This window comes from Chinchilla lanigera, unplaced genomic scaffold (genome assembly GCF_000276665.1).
Source record: "Chinchilla lanigera isolate Chin_1 unplaced genomic scaffold, ChiLan1.0 scaffold00068, whole genome shotgun sequence".
NCBI lineage: Eukaryota > Metazoa > Chordata > Mammalia > Rodentia > Chinchillidae > Chinchilla > Chinchilla lanigera.
The window spans coordinates 3,161,424-3,178,870 of NW_004955469.1; the positions used below are offsets into that span (position 1 = coordinate 3,161,424).

Here is a 17,447-nt window from a genome sequence, read left to right on the forward strand (position 1 = left end):
TGACAAAGACCACTGTGTGGTGACTGGAACATACGGGCAGAATTGCTTCTGGAAAATGGATCTCATCCACTTTTATCCATTTTTGTCTTTTGTGTATTCCTCATGAAAGAAAATGAACTGAAGTCTCCTGAAATCTGCTTCTTCCTTCTTTAAAAGAAACAATAAGAAAGCAGCCTTTCACTTTAATAGAGACTTCAACTGGCGTGAACTGCTCAGCTGTATCCTTTCCCCCGTCCCCAATACACACAGATAAGGCCAAACACAGTCCTTAGTGCTGGTTATTTATTTTGAAAATTCACTTGGTGTTTAGATGGTAAACAGGAACTAAGAGCTAGTTATCATTTTTAAACTCTAAAAAACAAAATTTCCTATGTGCAAATTTTTTAAATATAGAGGAATGTTATAGAATCACACCTAAAACAAACCAGCTATGGACGTTACTCTCTCTTCCAGTAGGTCTGATTTACCAATACTTGTTTCTGAGCCTTCATTTTGTGCTGGTGATATCTCCTTGATTCGGGCACCCAGAGTGGGAGTCTGGCTTCAGATATGAGCTGCCCAGAACGCCTCACCATGCAGACGCCTGCAGGACCACGTGCAGCCCTGTGTATCTCATGGTTCCTTCCCATCTGCAGCTTGGCTTTTTACCTCTGAGAAGTCATCCACTTTGGTGCTGAAGCCAAGCCAAAGGGGCTTTAGGTCTTGAGAGGAAGGACAGCACCATGCTGTCTCCGAGGGATGACAATGTCACAGGGGCTCTCATGGAGGAGAAAATGGAATGCTTCGATGCATGCTCAGCTGTCATTGCAGCCAGTGGGATGTACTGGTCTCTAAGATTTCAAGATGGAGTCAGTTCCGGGAATACAGCCATACTGCTAGCCCACCCTCAGCCAGAGACTGTGCTGCTCTTCACAGGGCCAGTGTGCTGAGAAGGCAGATTCACATGATCTGATGGCTCTCTTTGGTTCACTGACAAAATAATTTCTTTCCAACAAATAAAGTTAAGGCAAATGGAAAAAACCACAAAACTATATATTATACTCAGCAACTTAAAATACCTTTCCATAAATTATTTACTAGGAAACTTTCAGAAGAGTCATAAAGTAGCTAAGGATATTATTATCATCAGTGGTTGGCCTTTAATAGTTTACTACAAGAATCAGAAAGAGCAATTACATGGTTGTCCTGTGCACATTTGATCTTGGACAGCCTGGTGCCTCCCCTTCTCAGCTCTGGAGGAGTGGGGCTACAGGGAGCCCATTGCCTGGAGGCTACTGGGAATCGAACTCAAGACCTTGCGCTTGCCAGGCAGGTGCTGTGCCACTGAGCTATATCCCTGGCTGCAGGCGAAGGTCTGCAGAGAGCTCACTGCTACTGTATGGCAGGAGGCAGAGTGGGGATCCTTCAACAACTCTTCCCTATGAGCTGGTGAGTGCGATCTGGAGAACTTTATTTTTGATCTAATGAAGGTATGTCACAAAGTCACACTGATGGTCTCAGCCAAGACCTGGGCAGTGTTAAGTCTGGAATGACTTTGACCTTTCATCCTTAAAGGAAACCCAGGTCCACCAGCAGTATCCACTGCTCATCACTTCCTGCTACTGGGACATCAGTGTGTCCTTGTTATGATCTCACACACCTCATATTCACCGATGTCCTTTCTGTTTTTTTAATATTTCATCACTTCCTCCAGGGGAGCCTGTCCTACAATGTAACTCAATTAAAATCACTTGGATTTTCTTTCGTCTGCAAGGATCCTGCCAACCAAAACACACGGCATAGTGTCACTGGCTGTCTTGTGCAGAGAGGTCCTCATTCAGATCACAAATGCAATTACTCACCACTGTTCATTTCAGCCTGTACCATGAGGAGCTGGTAGTTTTTAAGCCAAGAGGTTTTAAATATTTTTCCTATCTAATATCAAGCATCAAAATTAAATAGTTCCTTACTAAATACAGTACACCTACTGACACAGGTCTTGGCTGCAGGGGCTTGTGTCCTTTGTCATCACTTCTATTTTAGACAGGTTATCCTTTACCCAGGCAGCAATCATTTCAGCTAAGTCTTGGCTAAAACGCAGGACAAAGGCATGAGGTATATTTTTCTGACAGAGTCGAATATCTCCTTCTGGAAAATCTTTCTTTATGTCTTCATAGTACTGTGTTGGACACCAACGGTCTATGGTTCCATAGTAAAATGTCATCTGAAAGACAAGACAAAATGTTCCATTAGGAAACACCTTCTCCTCCAATCACAGCTGTGACAATGGTGGCCACAGCAGTACCCGTACATGGCCCGTCTGCCTGTCTGAGGGCTCCCTCACATGTGGTGGCAAGACCACATCACGGGGCGGCATGAAAAGGATCGGATGCAGACAAAGCCATATAGGGAGGCCCTTATGGAGCAGGTCTCCAGCAGTCATGTGTGCAAAGGTTGAGAGGATGGCTGAGGATGAGGATGAGTTAATGAGGCATAGGAATGGTGACTGTTTAATAAATGTAATAGTTTTCACACAGCCACATGGTAGGCATCTGGATGTGTTTGCTGAATGAATGCTAAGGTAAATCGGACAGACTCAGGCTTTTCAATGTAGTTGATGAAACATGATCAGTATTCCAAGAGAGTTACTGACGTTTCTAAGAAAATGCTTCATACAACAGGAGAGTATGTTGCATTCAGTGGGAGGTACTGTAATCATACCTCGGGCGACCACAGGAAGGCTGAATGGAGACAGTGTTCTTTGGTACATTACTAAGACCTTTATCTTCCTACCCCTGTATCTGATACACATATAGAAACACTGCTTATCTATGACATATGGTTATATATTTGATATGTATCATCTATATGTAGTTCTAGGCAGCTGCACCTCACTGAAAAATTTTTACGCTATAGTTCTGTATTCTTTCTAAAAAGGCAACACAAGCAAAAGCTTATACTCAGGTAGACAGTGGTAATTCTTATGAAAAATAAGGACTAAATTTTAAGGACTCCAGGACATCTGTTTTCACTGAGAAAAAGTGAGGACTTGCTTCAGCCCCAGGTCGGTCTGAACAAGACACCTGCAGTGCCCATAAGATGCTAAGTTTGCTTTCTCATTCAAACACTCACTTACTCTTTAGTCTTTTCAGGAGCATTTCTCCCATAGTAGGACAGTATGACTGTCTTAGGGCAGAAGAGATGGGATCCACTACTCAAGGCCACCCGAAGCCAGATGAGGGGAGGCAGTGGGCAGGAACGACCCCTCAAAGAGAACTGAGGCCTGGGTGGAGTCTTTGAGCTGGGGAGGACACTGCGGGCAGCAGGCCAAGCAAAGTCACCTACACGAAAGAGCGTGGCAAGGCTGTGGGAGCTGGAGGTAAGGAAATGTCTGGAATGTCAGGTGGTGAGAGTAAATGGCACGGCAGAAGGAGATCAGGCCATGACAGCCTTCTATGTCTTTAAGGAGGAAGCACTGTCTTCTCAAATCCACAGAGCTAATGAAATGATGCAATCAGCTCTTTGTGTTAGGAAAATTACTCTGTCTGGTAAGACAGTCCAGAGGGGATCAGGTGGTAGGGGAAGAAGTTTTGGGTGTTAATTGCTCTCTGGATAGTTTTATTACATCAATCATTAAATCCATGATCTGTATATGGGACAGATGACATTGCTCTTATAAAAATACTGGCCTTTACTATAATAACATCACAACTTCACCAGTATTTACAGAGACAGTTAAAAATATCTTTTCTTTTTTTAGAGACAGGGTCTCATTATGCTCAAGGCTGGCCTCAAACTCGTAATTCTCCTGCTTCAACCACCCAGAGTGCTGAGATTATAGGTGTGTGCCTCCATGCCAAACTTAAACCTTTAAAGAGAAAAACAATGTAGTATGCCAGAAAGTAAATCATTAACAACCAAACCTTGAGTGGCTGATTTCATTCTGAATAATCGCTTTGTAGAGGTTTTTCTGGGTCTCTTCTGAATGTTGCAGAGGACCTGTGCCTTACAGACAGCCACGTATTTTATTCTTCCCAATCTTTTATCCATTCCAACCCTACTCCAAAGCCCCTAAGACCAAAATTTACTTTGCCCTGGGTCACAGAAGGTATAAATTTGTTTTGTTTCTTGGAGACTAGAAGAGCCCAGCAGTTGCTGGTTCTTTCTCCTGGTCTCAGCTCTTTTGATAGCTCTAAAATGGCCTGTTCTGCAGCTTTCGAGCTGTGATCTCACCACTAGAGTTGGCCACTTCGGCCAGTAATGGAAATATGTATTTCCCAGGACCTGTCAGCAACTACCCTGCTATAGCTTCCCCTTAAAAACCTGCTCTAAGTACAAGCCACCTGCAAGTATTAATATTAATTACTAAGCAACAGGGTTAATAACTTCAGGTGCTCACTGAACCACTTCCTACACTTAACCGCCAGGAAATCTGTTAAACTACATTCAGGAAGTATCATGTGTGGCGGTCACTATGCACAGTTGCTCAGCATTTCCCCAGAGCATGAAACGGGGTTGAGAAATCTAGGCTTAGGAGTTGTGCCCATTAGGGCTGCTCTTCTGCTCTTGCCTAACGATGCCAGGACACCGATGAAGCCACACTGGGGCCCTCACACCAGTACCTGCTATAGTGTTAAGTCTCAGGAAAACTGGAATAATACAGAAGCATCAGCCAGAGGAAAGTAAGGCAGAAGAGACCTCGCCTCACAGTCTCCTTGACAAGAGTGTCATTGTTCACACGTGTTCTTCCTTTCTGCCTGACATTTTAAGAACTACTTCTATGAAGAACCTAACATTTCCTTTTCAATAAGGCAATTATAAATTGAAATGTCTCCACTCAGCAGCCAGCTTGATGAGTCTTCAGCATCAGAAAAGTCACCTCCTCCTCATGCATGAAGATTCAGACAGGCAGCTGAACAGGGTGAACCACAAAGGGCTCCTGAACCCACCTCAGTGTGAAGAGATGAAACCATGTCCCAGTCATTATGAGCACACGGTGGCCACGGATGTACTAGGAACCTCAACAAAATCAGTGTTGGTGTTCAAGACATTAACAGTGAGGATTCCATATTTCCCTTATAGTCATCTGAGTGTATTTCTAAGTTCTGTATGACTGATAATTTAGAGTAAATCTTTTAAACATTTTGTTTTGCTTTGTTCTGAGAATTTTTCAGGCTGTATTCATTGAAGGCCTCTCTATGAAAATCTTGGCTTACAAGTAAAACACATGGTTATCTAATACATTTACGAATGCTAGCTTGAAATATTTCCTGTTCCTTAAATATTATAAATCACAGGTAATAGATATGACCAGAGGACTCTGTACCTGTAACTTTAAACAGGAAAATGAGAAAGTATGGTGTGTGTGGAGGCAGTGCTGGGGAACAGGAGGAGAACAGGTGAAGGAGAGAGAGAGAGAGAGAATTAACTGGAGTCAAAACACGGTGGTTGAGAGTATATTATCACTATATGGCGGGTAAACATGAATTGCAACACGTCATCGTGAACTGACAGAACTGAGAAAGAGGTGTAGGGCTCCATGCAATACACTTCTCACGTATTACCTCAGTGCATTCTGGCAACAATACTCGCAGGATGGCATTTGATTCCTATTTTACAGACAGGAAAACTGTGGCTTGGTGAAACTGGCTAGCTACGTTCAAGCAAGGAGTGAACTGCAAGGCAGGTTAGGAATCCAGAGACAGCATTCCTGATAGATACTTTTTGCTATACTACTTACAGCTCACGGTGAACTGACCCGTGTTATGAAAACCACAAATCTGGAGACTAGGAGGTCTTAAACTGGATATAAGAACTAACAGTGTGTGATTCTTGTCAACTTGTGTAAACCCAAGTACCTTTATCTAAAGCCTTCTTTGCAGCCTGTGTAGTTCTGTATCAGGGGCATCATAAGAGTAACAACTGCTGTGAAAATTCTGAAACTCTTAATTGAGAATCTCAGGATATTAGTAGGATGTCTACATTCAAATGTCTAGAAACAAATAAATTACTATTATTATTACTTTTTGTCTTTTTGAGACAAAGTCTCCCTATGTAGTTCAAGCTAGCCTCAAACTCACAGCAATCCTCCCGCTTCAGCCTCCTGAACAGTAGGATTACAGGCATGTACCACCATGCCTGGCCTGATGTGTCACTAATAAAGGATTTATCATTAATAGAATAAAAAAATTAGAAACCACAGTAATGATCTAACAACTAAAAAAAACTATTTCAAATGACGTATCAACATTTAAAATTAATACTAACAATGAAAAAGCCACACACACAAATTACATAAATTAGTAAATGGCATTTCTGGAGGGCAGCATGCTTGGAGTGAAAGACTTTCTCATAATGTCTTTGTATTACAGTCTGGTAAATAATTTGATACTCGTTATGGTGGAGTGATTTGTGAAGTCTCTGGCTCACTGTGCAGGACACCAATGGAGCCTGCAGGGAGCACCGGTTAAGTGCTGAGCCCAGATCACGCCCACCAGCCTGGAAGCCTGGTTCTGCTCCCAACCAATGCTATAAACCTGAACCAGCTGCTTGGCCTCCATGCGACTGATTATTTTCCCACAAAGCAGGGATGGAATGGCTGCTCCTGGGGCTTGTGGTGAGATTAGAAAACAAAGCACAGAGAGTGCTCCACACACAGGAGGCAGCTTTGGAGGGTGGCTGCTTGACAGACAAGGACAGAAGGACCTGCAGACACAGTGTGCTAGTGGGAAGGGTGTGTGTAGTAGCACTTGCCTAGCATTTTCCCCACAGTGGGAGATACGCTTGGGTTAGAGGGAAAAAAGGCCTACAGCCTTCAATTAGCCTTTGAGAAATATATGTTCTTCTGATAAACTGCTTTTGTACTAGCATTTTGTAAAACCTAAAGCAAAAGTGTTTTATTAAATTTGTATCATTCATTATCCAAAAAAATATATTTCCTAGAAACTGTTGTGGAGAGACTAATAGTAGACAGGTCACCAATCTAATAAACAGTGAAGCACATCCCCTATCCTCCAGCTATCACCAACACTCAGCTCAGAGTGGACTTCTCAGATCCACTTTAAAATACAATCTACCTATCCTTGTGAGTGAGATATGGTGCCAAGCCCTGATGCCCCTCTGGTATCCTTGCCCAGAGTGAAGGAAGGCACCTGTGGCAGCTGAGATAACTGCTCACTTGGGCTTGCAGGCTCCCTTTTGTTGGCATTTTACAAAAACCTGAGCTCCCAGAGTGCTGGGATATGTGTTTTTCCAGAAAGGGTGTCTTGGGCTGTTGTGCTGTGAGGCAAGGCAAGCGGCAGGCAGGTGCTGGCAAGAGTAGCCAAAGAGCACAATGTACATGCTTTGGGAGGAGCTGTCTCCTCTGCCTGACCTTGAGAGGTGGAGGAAAAGGATGTCATTCCTACCTTCTCCACTTTTTGCCTCCTTCTCTGGAGTAACTCCAACCAGACAAGGTGGATTTTGTTTGTTTGTTTGTTAAAGAAGTAAAAGGACTGATACAAAACAGCCTGTTGCTTACCAAGGGATCAGTTAGTGCCCCACATGTAGGCCTCTGCATTGGTCAGCTTTCCATCACTGTAACAAATGCCTGTGCCAGTCAATGAATACAGAGACAAGGTTCAGAGGCTCACAGTTTTAGACGTTTCAGATCATGGCTGATTGGCCTTGCTTTGGTCCTGTGGTGAGGCTGCACCTATGGCACGGAGTGTCTGGTGGAGGAAGCTGCTCACCTCAGAGACAGGAAGGGCTTGGATTCCCATTTCCCTTTTGAGGGCACACCTTTAATGACAGGGCCCATCTCCTACAGGTCCCACCCTTTACAGCTCCAGGCTAAGAACTACATCTTTCACACATGAGCCTTTGAGAGACCTTCTAGAGCTAAGCTAAAGCACCCTCCCATCTCAGCTAGGTTTCCCAGCCTGCCTTGTCTCCGTTTTCATCTCCTTCCAGCTGTTTGAGGCTCAGGATATAAACTCTTAGGTCCTCCAGTGCATCTCCATCTTGACGACAATCCAGAACAGGCTGGATGATAGCACCAGGATTCTGCTTCTTGCCTCCTGCCGGAGTCCGAGATACTTAGGCCCTGCAGTGTTATAGGTAACCTGTTCTGTAACATTAACATCTCCTTTCAGTTACTCAAAAATCTTGTCCTCTGTGGACACAGTAGCTAAAGCTTTACAATTTCACTACAGTCTTTCTGAGCAAACTAAGCAACTAAAGAAATGGAGATGTTTAGGAAATTTAATTTTCAATTTATGTTTTTTCTTTTCTTGCCTTTATTTCTATCTAGCTCAATTACCACTCTTGAGAAAATGAGAATTAAAATCTCCAAAGAAAATGGAGGTGAAAACACAATACTTCCTGCCCACGGGACCCCCTGCAGGCATCTGGGGAGCAGCAGGAATAGAGGTTTTGAAGGAGCATTAGTTGCTCCCACCAGGGCCTTGCCTGGCCCACACTTTCTAGTGGCCGAACAACTATGCATACACAGTCCACAGAGTGGGGCTCTCTCCTTCCGGTATGCTGGTGCATACAGGGTTAGAACCCCTGAGTCCCATAGGGATGTTACAAAGCCATCCAGTGATCAACTCCCTCTATTTCTTACATGGGACTGCACTGAGAAGCCAGCCCATGGTAGCTACTCTTCTCTGGTGTGGAAATATGAGGCACTGGGAGCTAATTTATCTGTTTTATTTCTGTTCCTCCCTGATTATATACCTCAAGAAAGCAGCAGATATGCCAACAGTTGTACTTAACTGTGAAATGGCCAAGTCCCACTCATCAGAATTCTCTACGTTGGGTACTAGGCCCAAGTTCTGGTAAAAGTGAAGTGCTACTGTGTTTTGGATCATCTCAGTTCTGTAAGACAGCTCCCTTGTGCATCTTATAGGGACTGCAGGCTGCGAGCTCAAGTCAGAATGGGCATTCCAGTCTCTCACACACAGTCTCACCAACACCATTCATTACATGATGGAAATATTTGAGAAGGGAGTGTGCATGAGGTGGAAGAGTTAGGCAAACAGTCTTTTTAGAAAGCACTCAATGACATGTTTAGGTTCTAATTAAGTTTATAGCAGTAATAATGAACATTCAATGTCTGTCTGGTTTGAATTACAGGATTATACTTTTGGAATGACCATGAGAGAATAGATACTAGTATTAGACAAATTTTACTGATGGCAAAGGAGGCACAGTGAGGTCTAGTAACTTACAGGCACATAACTAAGCAAGTGGTAGAGCTGGAGTTGAAACTTAGGCTGCGACACTGAGGACTCTGCTTTCCAGCACACTCACTTCCTTTTAATCTGCCTCCACTGGAGAATGCAAGCATGTGTTAACACAACTGCCACAAATGAAACTCTCAAAGTCAAAATGGTCAAGATAAAAACAAACCTATCTGTCTCCAGGGTGATTATGATACTTGAGGTAGGCTTCAGGTGAGACAGGTAGGACTCACATAGCCCATTCCAGACTGGGCTTGGCGGAAAGGCAGGTCTGGTTAGCTGGCCCATGCAGCACTTCCTACACTCCAGCAAGCAGGATGTGTGCATGGCAGAAGGGTTTGCATGCCCATTCTACAAAGGGAGGCATAAGAGTTGTCCCCAAAGGCAACAAGCTCCTAACGAGGGCAGGCCAGGGAGGATGGGGAGAGCCATGGTAGAGTGGCCCCGTTTGTGAGCACACTTTGCCTCTTCTCAAACCACAATGTAGCCCCGGCCTGGCCCTGACAGATGTGGCATCACCTTGCAGGCAGTCCTTCCCCTGTGACCTACCTATCTCTGAGAGCTGCAGCTCACTTGTTCTCTTTGTGAACAGTTTCAGCCTCCTATGGGCTGACAATGATGCTTGGCTTTAGCCTGGAAGTAGTACACACCAGCTGTTTCCATAAACCCGAGCCAAAGATGGTCACGGCAGTTTACAATTTCCTTCCTAAGTGAGTTTTAAATTAAAATTTAAAGTTCATAACCAAACACTAATTCATTTTTCTATGAGTGAGACATGATCCCTTTATAGTTTCAAACAATGGCAGGACAAGGCCTCCTGGGTGCCTCGGACACACAGGCTCTTATAAGCATAGCAGCCCCACAGGCTGCCACATGTACTAGGATTGGAGGGCTGAGAACGTACAGTTGAATCTCTTCCCTTGCTTTAGTCTATCCTGGTTCTCCTCTACATCTATTTCCTCTCCATCCTCATCTTTTCACCGGCTCTTCTTTTTCTTCCGAACCTTAAAGTTGGATTCTCCAAGGATCAATCTTCTGACACCTCTCCATGCTTATGGCTTCATCTACCTGCCTGTCACATTCAAATCCAGACTGAGCCCAGATTTCTCTTTTAAGCTTCACTCTTTCCACCCAGCTATCTTCTGAACACGTATCCACTCAGCCATCCCACAGGTATCCCAACACATGTACCGCGTTGGAATGAGCTATGGTTCGCTAAACCTTCCACAACTTAGCAACACTTCTCTCCTTATCACCAAATACAAATCCATCTCCATTGTACAAAGGCCTTTGATTCTACCCCCTAAATCATTCCATCTCCAATTCCACTCCTTTCATTCTTATAAAGGTCTTGTAAATGGTTTTCACACCTAAAATCCCATTATTTCCCAATATCTTACCACACATTTCCCCCAAAGTAATTCCTCTCCTTTGTTAATTTCACCATATTCTCAGCGCTAACTAGTATGAGTGGGTACCTCTGAACTGGCTGTACTTATGTGGTAGGTATTTTGATTAGTCGGTGGCTATGTCATGTGGCGGTCACTGTATCACCCTGGTTGTTAGCCCTTTGCTTAAAACCCTTCAGTGGCTCTTGAACAACTTAATTTCTTAGTGCAGTTTACCATGGCTTGATTTCAGGCCAGTGGCCAAGCTGTTATACTATGCTACCTAACACTGGGTTCACAGGCCTGTGCAGGTCCATCGTTGAGGGTGAGGGCTATGTAAACTTGGGAGAACTTACATCTTTATTTTTGTTAATCTTTTTTTTTTTTTTTAGCTTTTTTTTGGTTTTTTGGAGACAGGGTCTTACTATGTAGTGCAGGGTGGCCTTAACTTGCTTATGTAGCCTAGGCTGGCCTCAAACTCAGAGCAATCCTCCTGCCTCAGCCTCCTAAGTGCTGGGGTTACAGGCATATGCCACCATGCTCAGCAGTTTTTGTTAATCTTTAACTATAACTTAACATTTCCTTTAGTTATTAACACAGGCAACAATAAGCCATATAATTAGCAATGCTTATATTTTATTATCTATGAAATTAAGGATATTTTTGAATCATAGTAAACTTGTTATGAATAAGTAAAATTTAATTATACTCATCACTATAAATTTACAATAATTCTGTTACTTATTTAATGTGTTCATAAGGATGTACATATTACTGTATCATGAATTAGTTTTAAAAACATTTAGATAATAATATTTCAACATAATTGACTTCTTTTGTAATCTCATATTTTTTTATGCACTTAACATTTTTCTGAGAAGGGATTTATGTACTTTACGAGAGACCCAAAGAGATCCATGGCACACAAAAGGTTTCCAATCTACATTTTGAAGGCTTCTCCATCCAGTCTCTCCACCCATCTCTCTACTGTACATTTATCGACTGTTAATCAGTAGTGTGTGTGAAATGTGCTGGGGCTTAGGGAAGCCTGACACGAGAATAACACAGTTTCTCAACTCACAGTGGAGGAGAGGGGAAGGCTGATCATTTAACACTGTGTGGCAAATGCAGTACTATTACTACATAGGTAACCATAACAGCCAAGAGGAGGGGCATTTTCCAAAACCAGGTGGTGGGAAGACCTTGTGAAGATGCCTGGAGCCAAGTTTAAAAGGTAAACAGAACTGAAGTCAGGTAGGGAAATACCATAACCTGTGATACTGTAAACCATGGTACACCCTTTTGGAAACAACGTGAGTCTCACATGTTTCCTCCAAAAGAGAAGTAACCACCCAGTACTGAAGCAATGCAAAGAAACACAACCGTCTGATACAGGGAACAAAGACTCTGGGCCTTGGAAAGAAGAAAATCAGCTTAGATTTTTCAGAATTAAAAAGGATAATTTTCCTCAATAATGTAAAAAAATTTCTTTTCATGTAAACAGTGGAAATCCACTGGTAGAAAATTTGAATTTAGAACCAAAGCCTGCTGATTACGGAAAGATAGTTTTTTAGGGGAAAAGATGACAAGGCTTTGGATGACACAATAGATAGACTACTTTTATACCAACTTTCCTGAGGGTTCCTGGCTAGATAACACAAACACATATTTTTCAGAACTGTTTTATGTTGAATAACTGAGATAAGTGAGATGATATTTGTTAGAATGTATGGTTCCAAAATTCTTCACTCTGAATAGCCCTGGACAGGTATGAAGTTTCTCAATGGCTTTGTTAGGGTACAAATGGGATAGAGTAGCCATGACCAGAATATCTAAAATAGGAACATTTCTAATGTCAGGAACTGGTTTTCATATTTGACTAATTAGCAGGGGTTTTGAAGGCAGCAGGCAATGCCCACATTCTTCCTAGAACTGTGTGCCTTTTAACTTTCCTTATTTTCTTAAGCTGACTGGGACAGACTGTGTTGATTCAACTTTTATCAATATTAAATTATGGCATGTTTCCTCTTTTTATTATAGAAACAAAAAGTTGCAATAAACTTCCTGTCATTCTGTAGCTAGTTTCACTCAGGAACTGGAATTATATTATTTGAGTGGAGAGCTCCAATTTAGTGGGTAGAAAGCACAATCAATGCACTGCAAGGTAGCCATGTGCCATCAAACTCAACAGTGCCTTGTTTCTTCAAATTCTACAAGTACATTTAATGCTCTTAGAAACAAAACTATTCCCAGAACTGGAAAAGTTTACTCCTGTGACTGTGTGTTAATATTAACCTTGAAATGCCTGCCATCTACTATTATACCCTGCATTTTGCCCATTAAAGTTTCAGTAAACTTATAGCCCTGACACAGTTACTATGAACAGACCTCTATCTGGGAATGATTATACTTACATATGGATTTAACTTAGCATAGTAGTAAGTTAGCACCTTTCTTTGACCTCTTGCTGAGTACAACACACAAACAAAATCCAGAACTGATGAGTATTTTACAGCAGCTGGCTTCCACAGGTGGTAAGAGGGGCTCTAACACATGATGGGTCTAGTCACTCAGCAAGTGTGAATTTTGGAAGTGAGCAGCTGCCAGTCTTATTAACTGGGAGTTGAACTGTTTTTATAAACTTCCAACCTGGAGAACTTAAATGCATTTTTGAAACAGACTCACATAATTTTACTGAAAAATAAAAGACTATTGTCTTGCATTTTCACACTCCTCAATGTCTGGAAGTAGTTGAGAGTCCTTGGGAGAAGGTACTCTGGAGGGCCCAACGTTCTCCGTTCAGTTAGGGAGGGCTTCCTTCTGGTTCAAACCTCTTTACAGACAACTGCTATTCAAGAAATGCAATGACTACTGTGGGCAGGAGACAAACACAGATTGGCATTTTCCAAAGTCCTCTCTGGGGGGATATTTTCAGTACTGTGTCCCGAAAATATTTTTAAAGAAGTTATACATTTCTTGCTTTAAGAAACTTTTTTTGGAGGTTAGAGGAATAAGAATTAACACTGCAGGTAAGTTTAAGCCCAATGACTCAAAGTGATGAAGAGATTCTAAGTGGGTTCTCATGCACTGGAAGAGAAGGCTGCTCGGCAGGGATCATTTTATTATACCTAGAAGATGTCATTGGGCACCATCTGTACAGCTCCAGATCAATGCTGTCTAATAGAAGGATAAAGCAAGGCACAAAGCAATTTAAAAAATCTCCAGGAACAATGTTAAAAATGTATAAAGGAATGAGTGGAATTATTTTAATAATATATTTTATTTAACTCAGTACTTTACTGTGTATCTAAAATATCATTTCATGGGCTGGGGATACGCTATAGCTCAGTGGCATAAGGGCCTGCTTGGCAAGCACAAGGTCCTGAGTTTGATTCCCGGTACAAAAATAAATAAAAAAATATATCATTTCAACATGTCATCAACACAAGAATATTAATGAAATATTTCCCTTTTCAGGTACTAAGTTTTTGAAATTCAATAAATATTTTACACTTACGACACATCTCAACTCAGCCTATTCACCAGTAACCACATGTTTTCACTATGATAAACAGCACAGCTCTAGGTGGGGGCATAGCTCAGTGGTACAGCACTTGTTCTGTATGTGGGAGGCCCTGGACTCCATTCCCAGCATCACAAAATAAAGCAAAAACACAGTAGCTCTATCCTGTTCAGGATGGACAGCCACTAACTTCCAGAATATTTAGATGTGGCTTTATAGTTTCAGAGGTTCATACTCCCAAATGTGTTTGTGCAAGAGGCCAGTATTTACAGGTGCAACTCATAAATGCTGAATATTTCAGAAAACTATTCTTTTTGTTAGAACGAAACAGTCCTGCTCCAATTGACAGCAAAATAAGACAGGCCCACGAGTCATCAGGTCATATGTAATGTTAATTATTTTTTACTGTTTTATTTATGTCAATAAAACTCTGTTCTATTCTATAAATATTATTGAGTCTTCTCAGTACAATACATTGTCAAAATAGGAAAGTACTGATTCTAAAAATAAATTCAATGAAACATCAAAATACATGTACCTAGGTACTCAGCTTTGCTTCCTCTATGCAACTTTCAAGGGTAATATTAGTGTGAAGTAGTAGACAACGAATCTATAAACCATGAGATCTTATAGGCTTTAACCAATTTCTGCTCATCTGCTTATTTGCTTGCACACTAAAGAGATTACCTTAGATAAATGTTCCTTTATAATTTCATCATCTCTCTTCATTATGTTCCTCATTTCTTGGGCCGCCAGGTAGACAATATTAACTACATTTAAAAAACAAAAAGGCAAACATTTAGAATATAGAACAGACACAAACGTCACATTAATTTTAGTAATACACACATCTCCTTTCCTCTGTGCCAGTGCTGCGCTACAAGATGTCAGTGGGATCCACAGAGGCCTGGGAGCCATGTGGCATAGAGTCTCTGGGAACAAGGACATGTCCTAAAGGAGCCTTCTCTCTACCTCACTTGGCTTCTCTGTTGCATACCCACCACATCAGATATTCTTCTGAGCTATTTTTTGGTTGGCAATTTCCTTTTTAGGATCCACAGACTTTCTGTTTACTCCTAGATTATGGTTAATTTACAGGTTCCCTTTGTTGCCCTTCTGGGTTGCCCCCACCGCTTTCTAAGTCAAACTAATTAGTTCTTTAACATTTATTCATTCAAAAATAAGATTATTAAGCACCTACTATTATACTAGACATTGCTCTAGGCAATGGAGAGGATACAAAAACTACCTGTTATCATGGAACTTATGGTAAGAAACTACTCTGGAGAAAAATAAGCTAAGCAGATAGATTATGCAGAAAAGTCAGGGGTAGGCCACACAGACACCCGGGGAAGCAGCCATTCAGAGGGAGAGCAGAGGGCAGACACCTGCAGTCTGAGAACTCAGGAAAAGCCATTGGCTATGGAGGATGAAGTGGGAAGGGAAAGTGGATTGGTGGAGGCTGCTCGCTGATTCCTTTTCCATTGCTTGCACATGGTTTCCTGTGCTGTTTTGGTGACCATGTTGACATCTTAAGGAACTCTACTAGAGCAAGATTTTCTGGAATCTCTGCATGTATCAGAAAGACTTCTTTAACCTTTACACGTGACCAATATTTGGCTAGCTAGAGAACTGCAATTCAAAAATAATTTTCCCTAAGAATCTAGGAAGACATTGCTCTCCTAACTTGAAATACAGTATCTAGTATTACTGAGGAGAAGCTGTGTCAGTTTGAGTCTTCCTCCTTTGTGGGCTGTGTGTGTGTGTGTCTGTGTGTATCAACTTTGGAAGCTTTAAAAACCTGTTTATTATGGATGATTTAGGTATTTTATGAGGATGTGCTGTGATGGGGATCTTTTTCAATTCACTCTCTTCTTCAGTTCTGGGGAATCTTCTCATATTGTTGAAGAAAGCTTCCCCTTGGTTTTCATTATTCCAAGTCACTTGCTTTTACCTTTCCTGTTCTAAAATTTAACTTTTTCTTTGGTCATTGTTTTACTTCTTGTCTGTTAACCTGAGTTTTGTCTTTTACTCTTTCTAGTAAAGTATTAACTATGATATTTTTAACTTGCCTGGGGTCTGTTTTGGTCTCTGAATATGTCTCTTTCAAAGCACCCTGTGTTGTATTTATCACGTTTTGTGACCTAGGAGGACAGCATGTAGCTTTGATGTTTTCTGCTCCTCTGATTGCCTCCATTTACTCTAAGTTGGTTTGTTTCTTTACTTTCCTCAAATTCTTTTATGTTGGAGGGTTTCCTTTAAGTATCTGGTGAGCCTCAGTTGTTTATTCAGTTTTACATGAAAAGCATAAAAAGCTTTGCAGTGAAGCCAGTTTTACCAATCGGTGAGCTCCACTTTAGAATCATAATGTCATATTAAAAGGCCCTATATTCCAGAATATATGAAGCTCTTTCCTTTTGTTTTGGCTCTGAACTTTTTTTTTTGGTCTAGAGGTCAGGTGCTATCTGGCAGGAAGGTGGGAAGGGATGAGAGACTGTAAGTACTCCTCTTTGTCAAAACTATATATTAAGAATGTGGGCGGACCCGAGATCCTCACTCAGCCCGCGAACAGCTCTCACTGGGGTTTGCGTATTGGCCCTCTCTGTGCATGCCTAGCATGGAGTGAGGTACTGGACTGGGGGCTCCAGGAGCTGTGACACCGCAGCTCATGTTTGGGCTTTGCCTGCTCCCTGACCACCTGGCGGTTGCAGACGTGGGCAGTCTGTGAGCGCTGTTGGTGCGGCCCATTTCTAACTCCTGTGCAGACTGGAGACTCAGAATCAGGTGGTCCACAAACTGTCGACCCTGCAGCTCATGTCTGCATTTGCCTGTACCCTGAACTGCCTGGGGACACTGGTCCACTGGTCCAGGATTAAGCCACCAATGCAACCCGATCCTGAGTCATACATGTGCCCTGAACTACAAGGGGTCACTGGATCAGATGGATGGACTGCCATCAGCTGGCAGCACGGTCTGTGTCTGAGACCTGGGAGAACTAGATACACTTCACCATCTGCTGAAAAACCCCAGAGTAAGCAGTGCGTTTTAGTGGACACTGAGGGGCAAGCCTGAACACCAGGAAAATGAGGGACACTAGTGGCCTTTGCTGAGCTGCCAGGGAAGAGGGACACTGAGCGTTCTGTCTGGGATCAAACAGGACAAGACAAAGGACTAAAACACAATCTCAGAATTCACCCCACTCAGAACAAGTCCAGGAGACATCAACATAGAAGAACTTGGTAAACACACACCTGAAATTGCTGAAATGATTGCAATGGATATGAAGAAACAACTTCATCAAGTCATAGAAGAGATAAGATCAAAAATAAACTC

At 42.2% G+C, this 17,447-nt stretch overlaps 1 protein-coding gene across 4 annotated transcripts in view; it reads right to left on the reverse strand.

The window, feature by feature from the left end:
- Nucleotides 1–267: 267 nt before the first annotated feature.
- Nucleotides 268–17,447, reverse strand: part of Ldah (lipid droplet associated hydrolase) — a 115,328-nt gene continuing 98,148 nt past the window's right edge. For all 4 annotated transcript variants that reach the window (XM_013522654.1, XM_005400355.2, XM_005400357.2 and 1 more), the window contains 2 exons: nt 14,802–14,884; nt 268–2,203 (listed from right to left, as the gene is read on the reverse strand). In XM_013522654.1, coding sequence (XP_013378108.1) covers nt 1,964–2,203; nt 14,802–14,884 — 323 coding nt within the window. In that variant the 3' untranslated portion in view covers nt 268–1,963. The remainder of the gene's footprint in view (nt 2,204–14,801; nt 14,885–17,447) is intronic.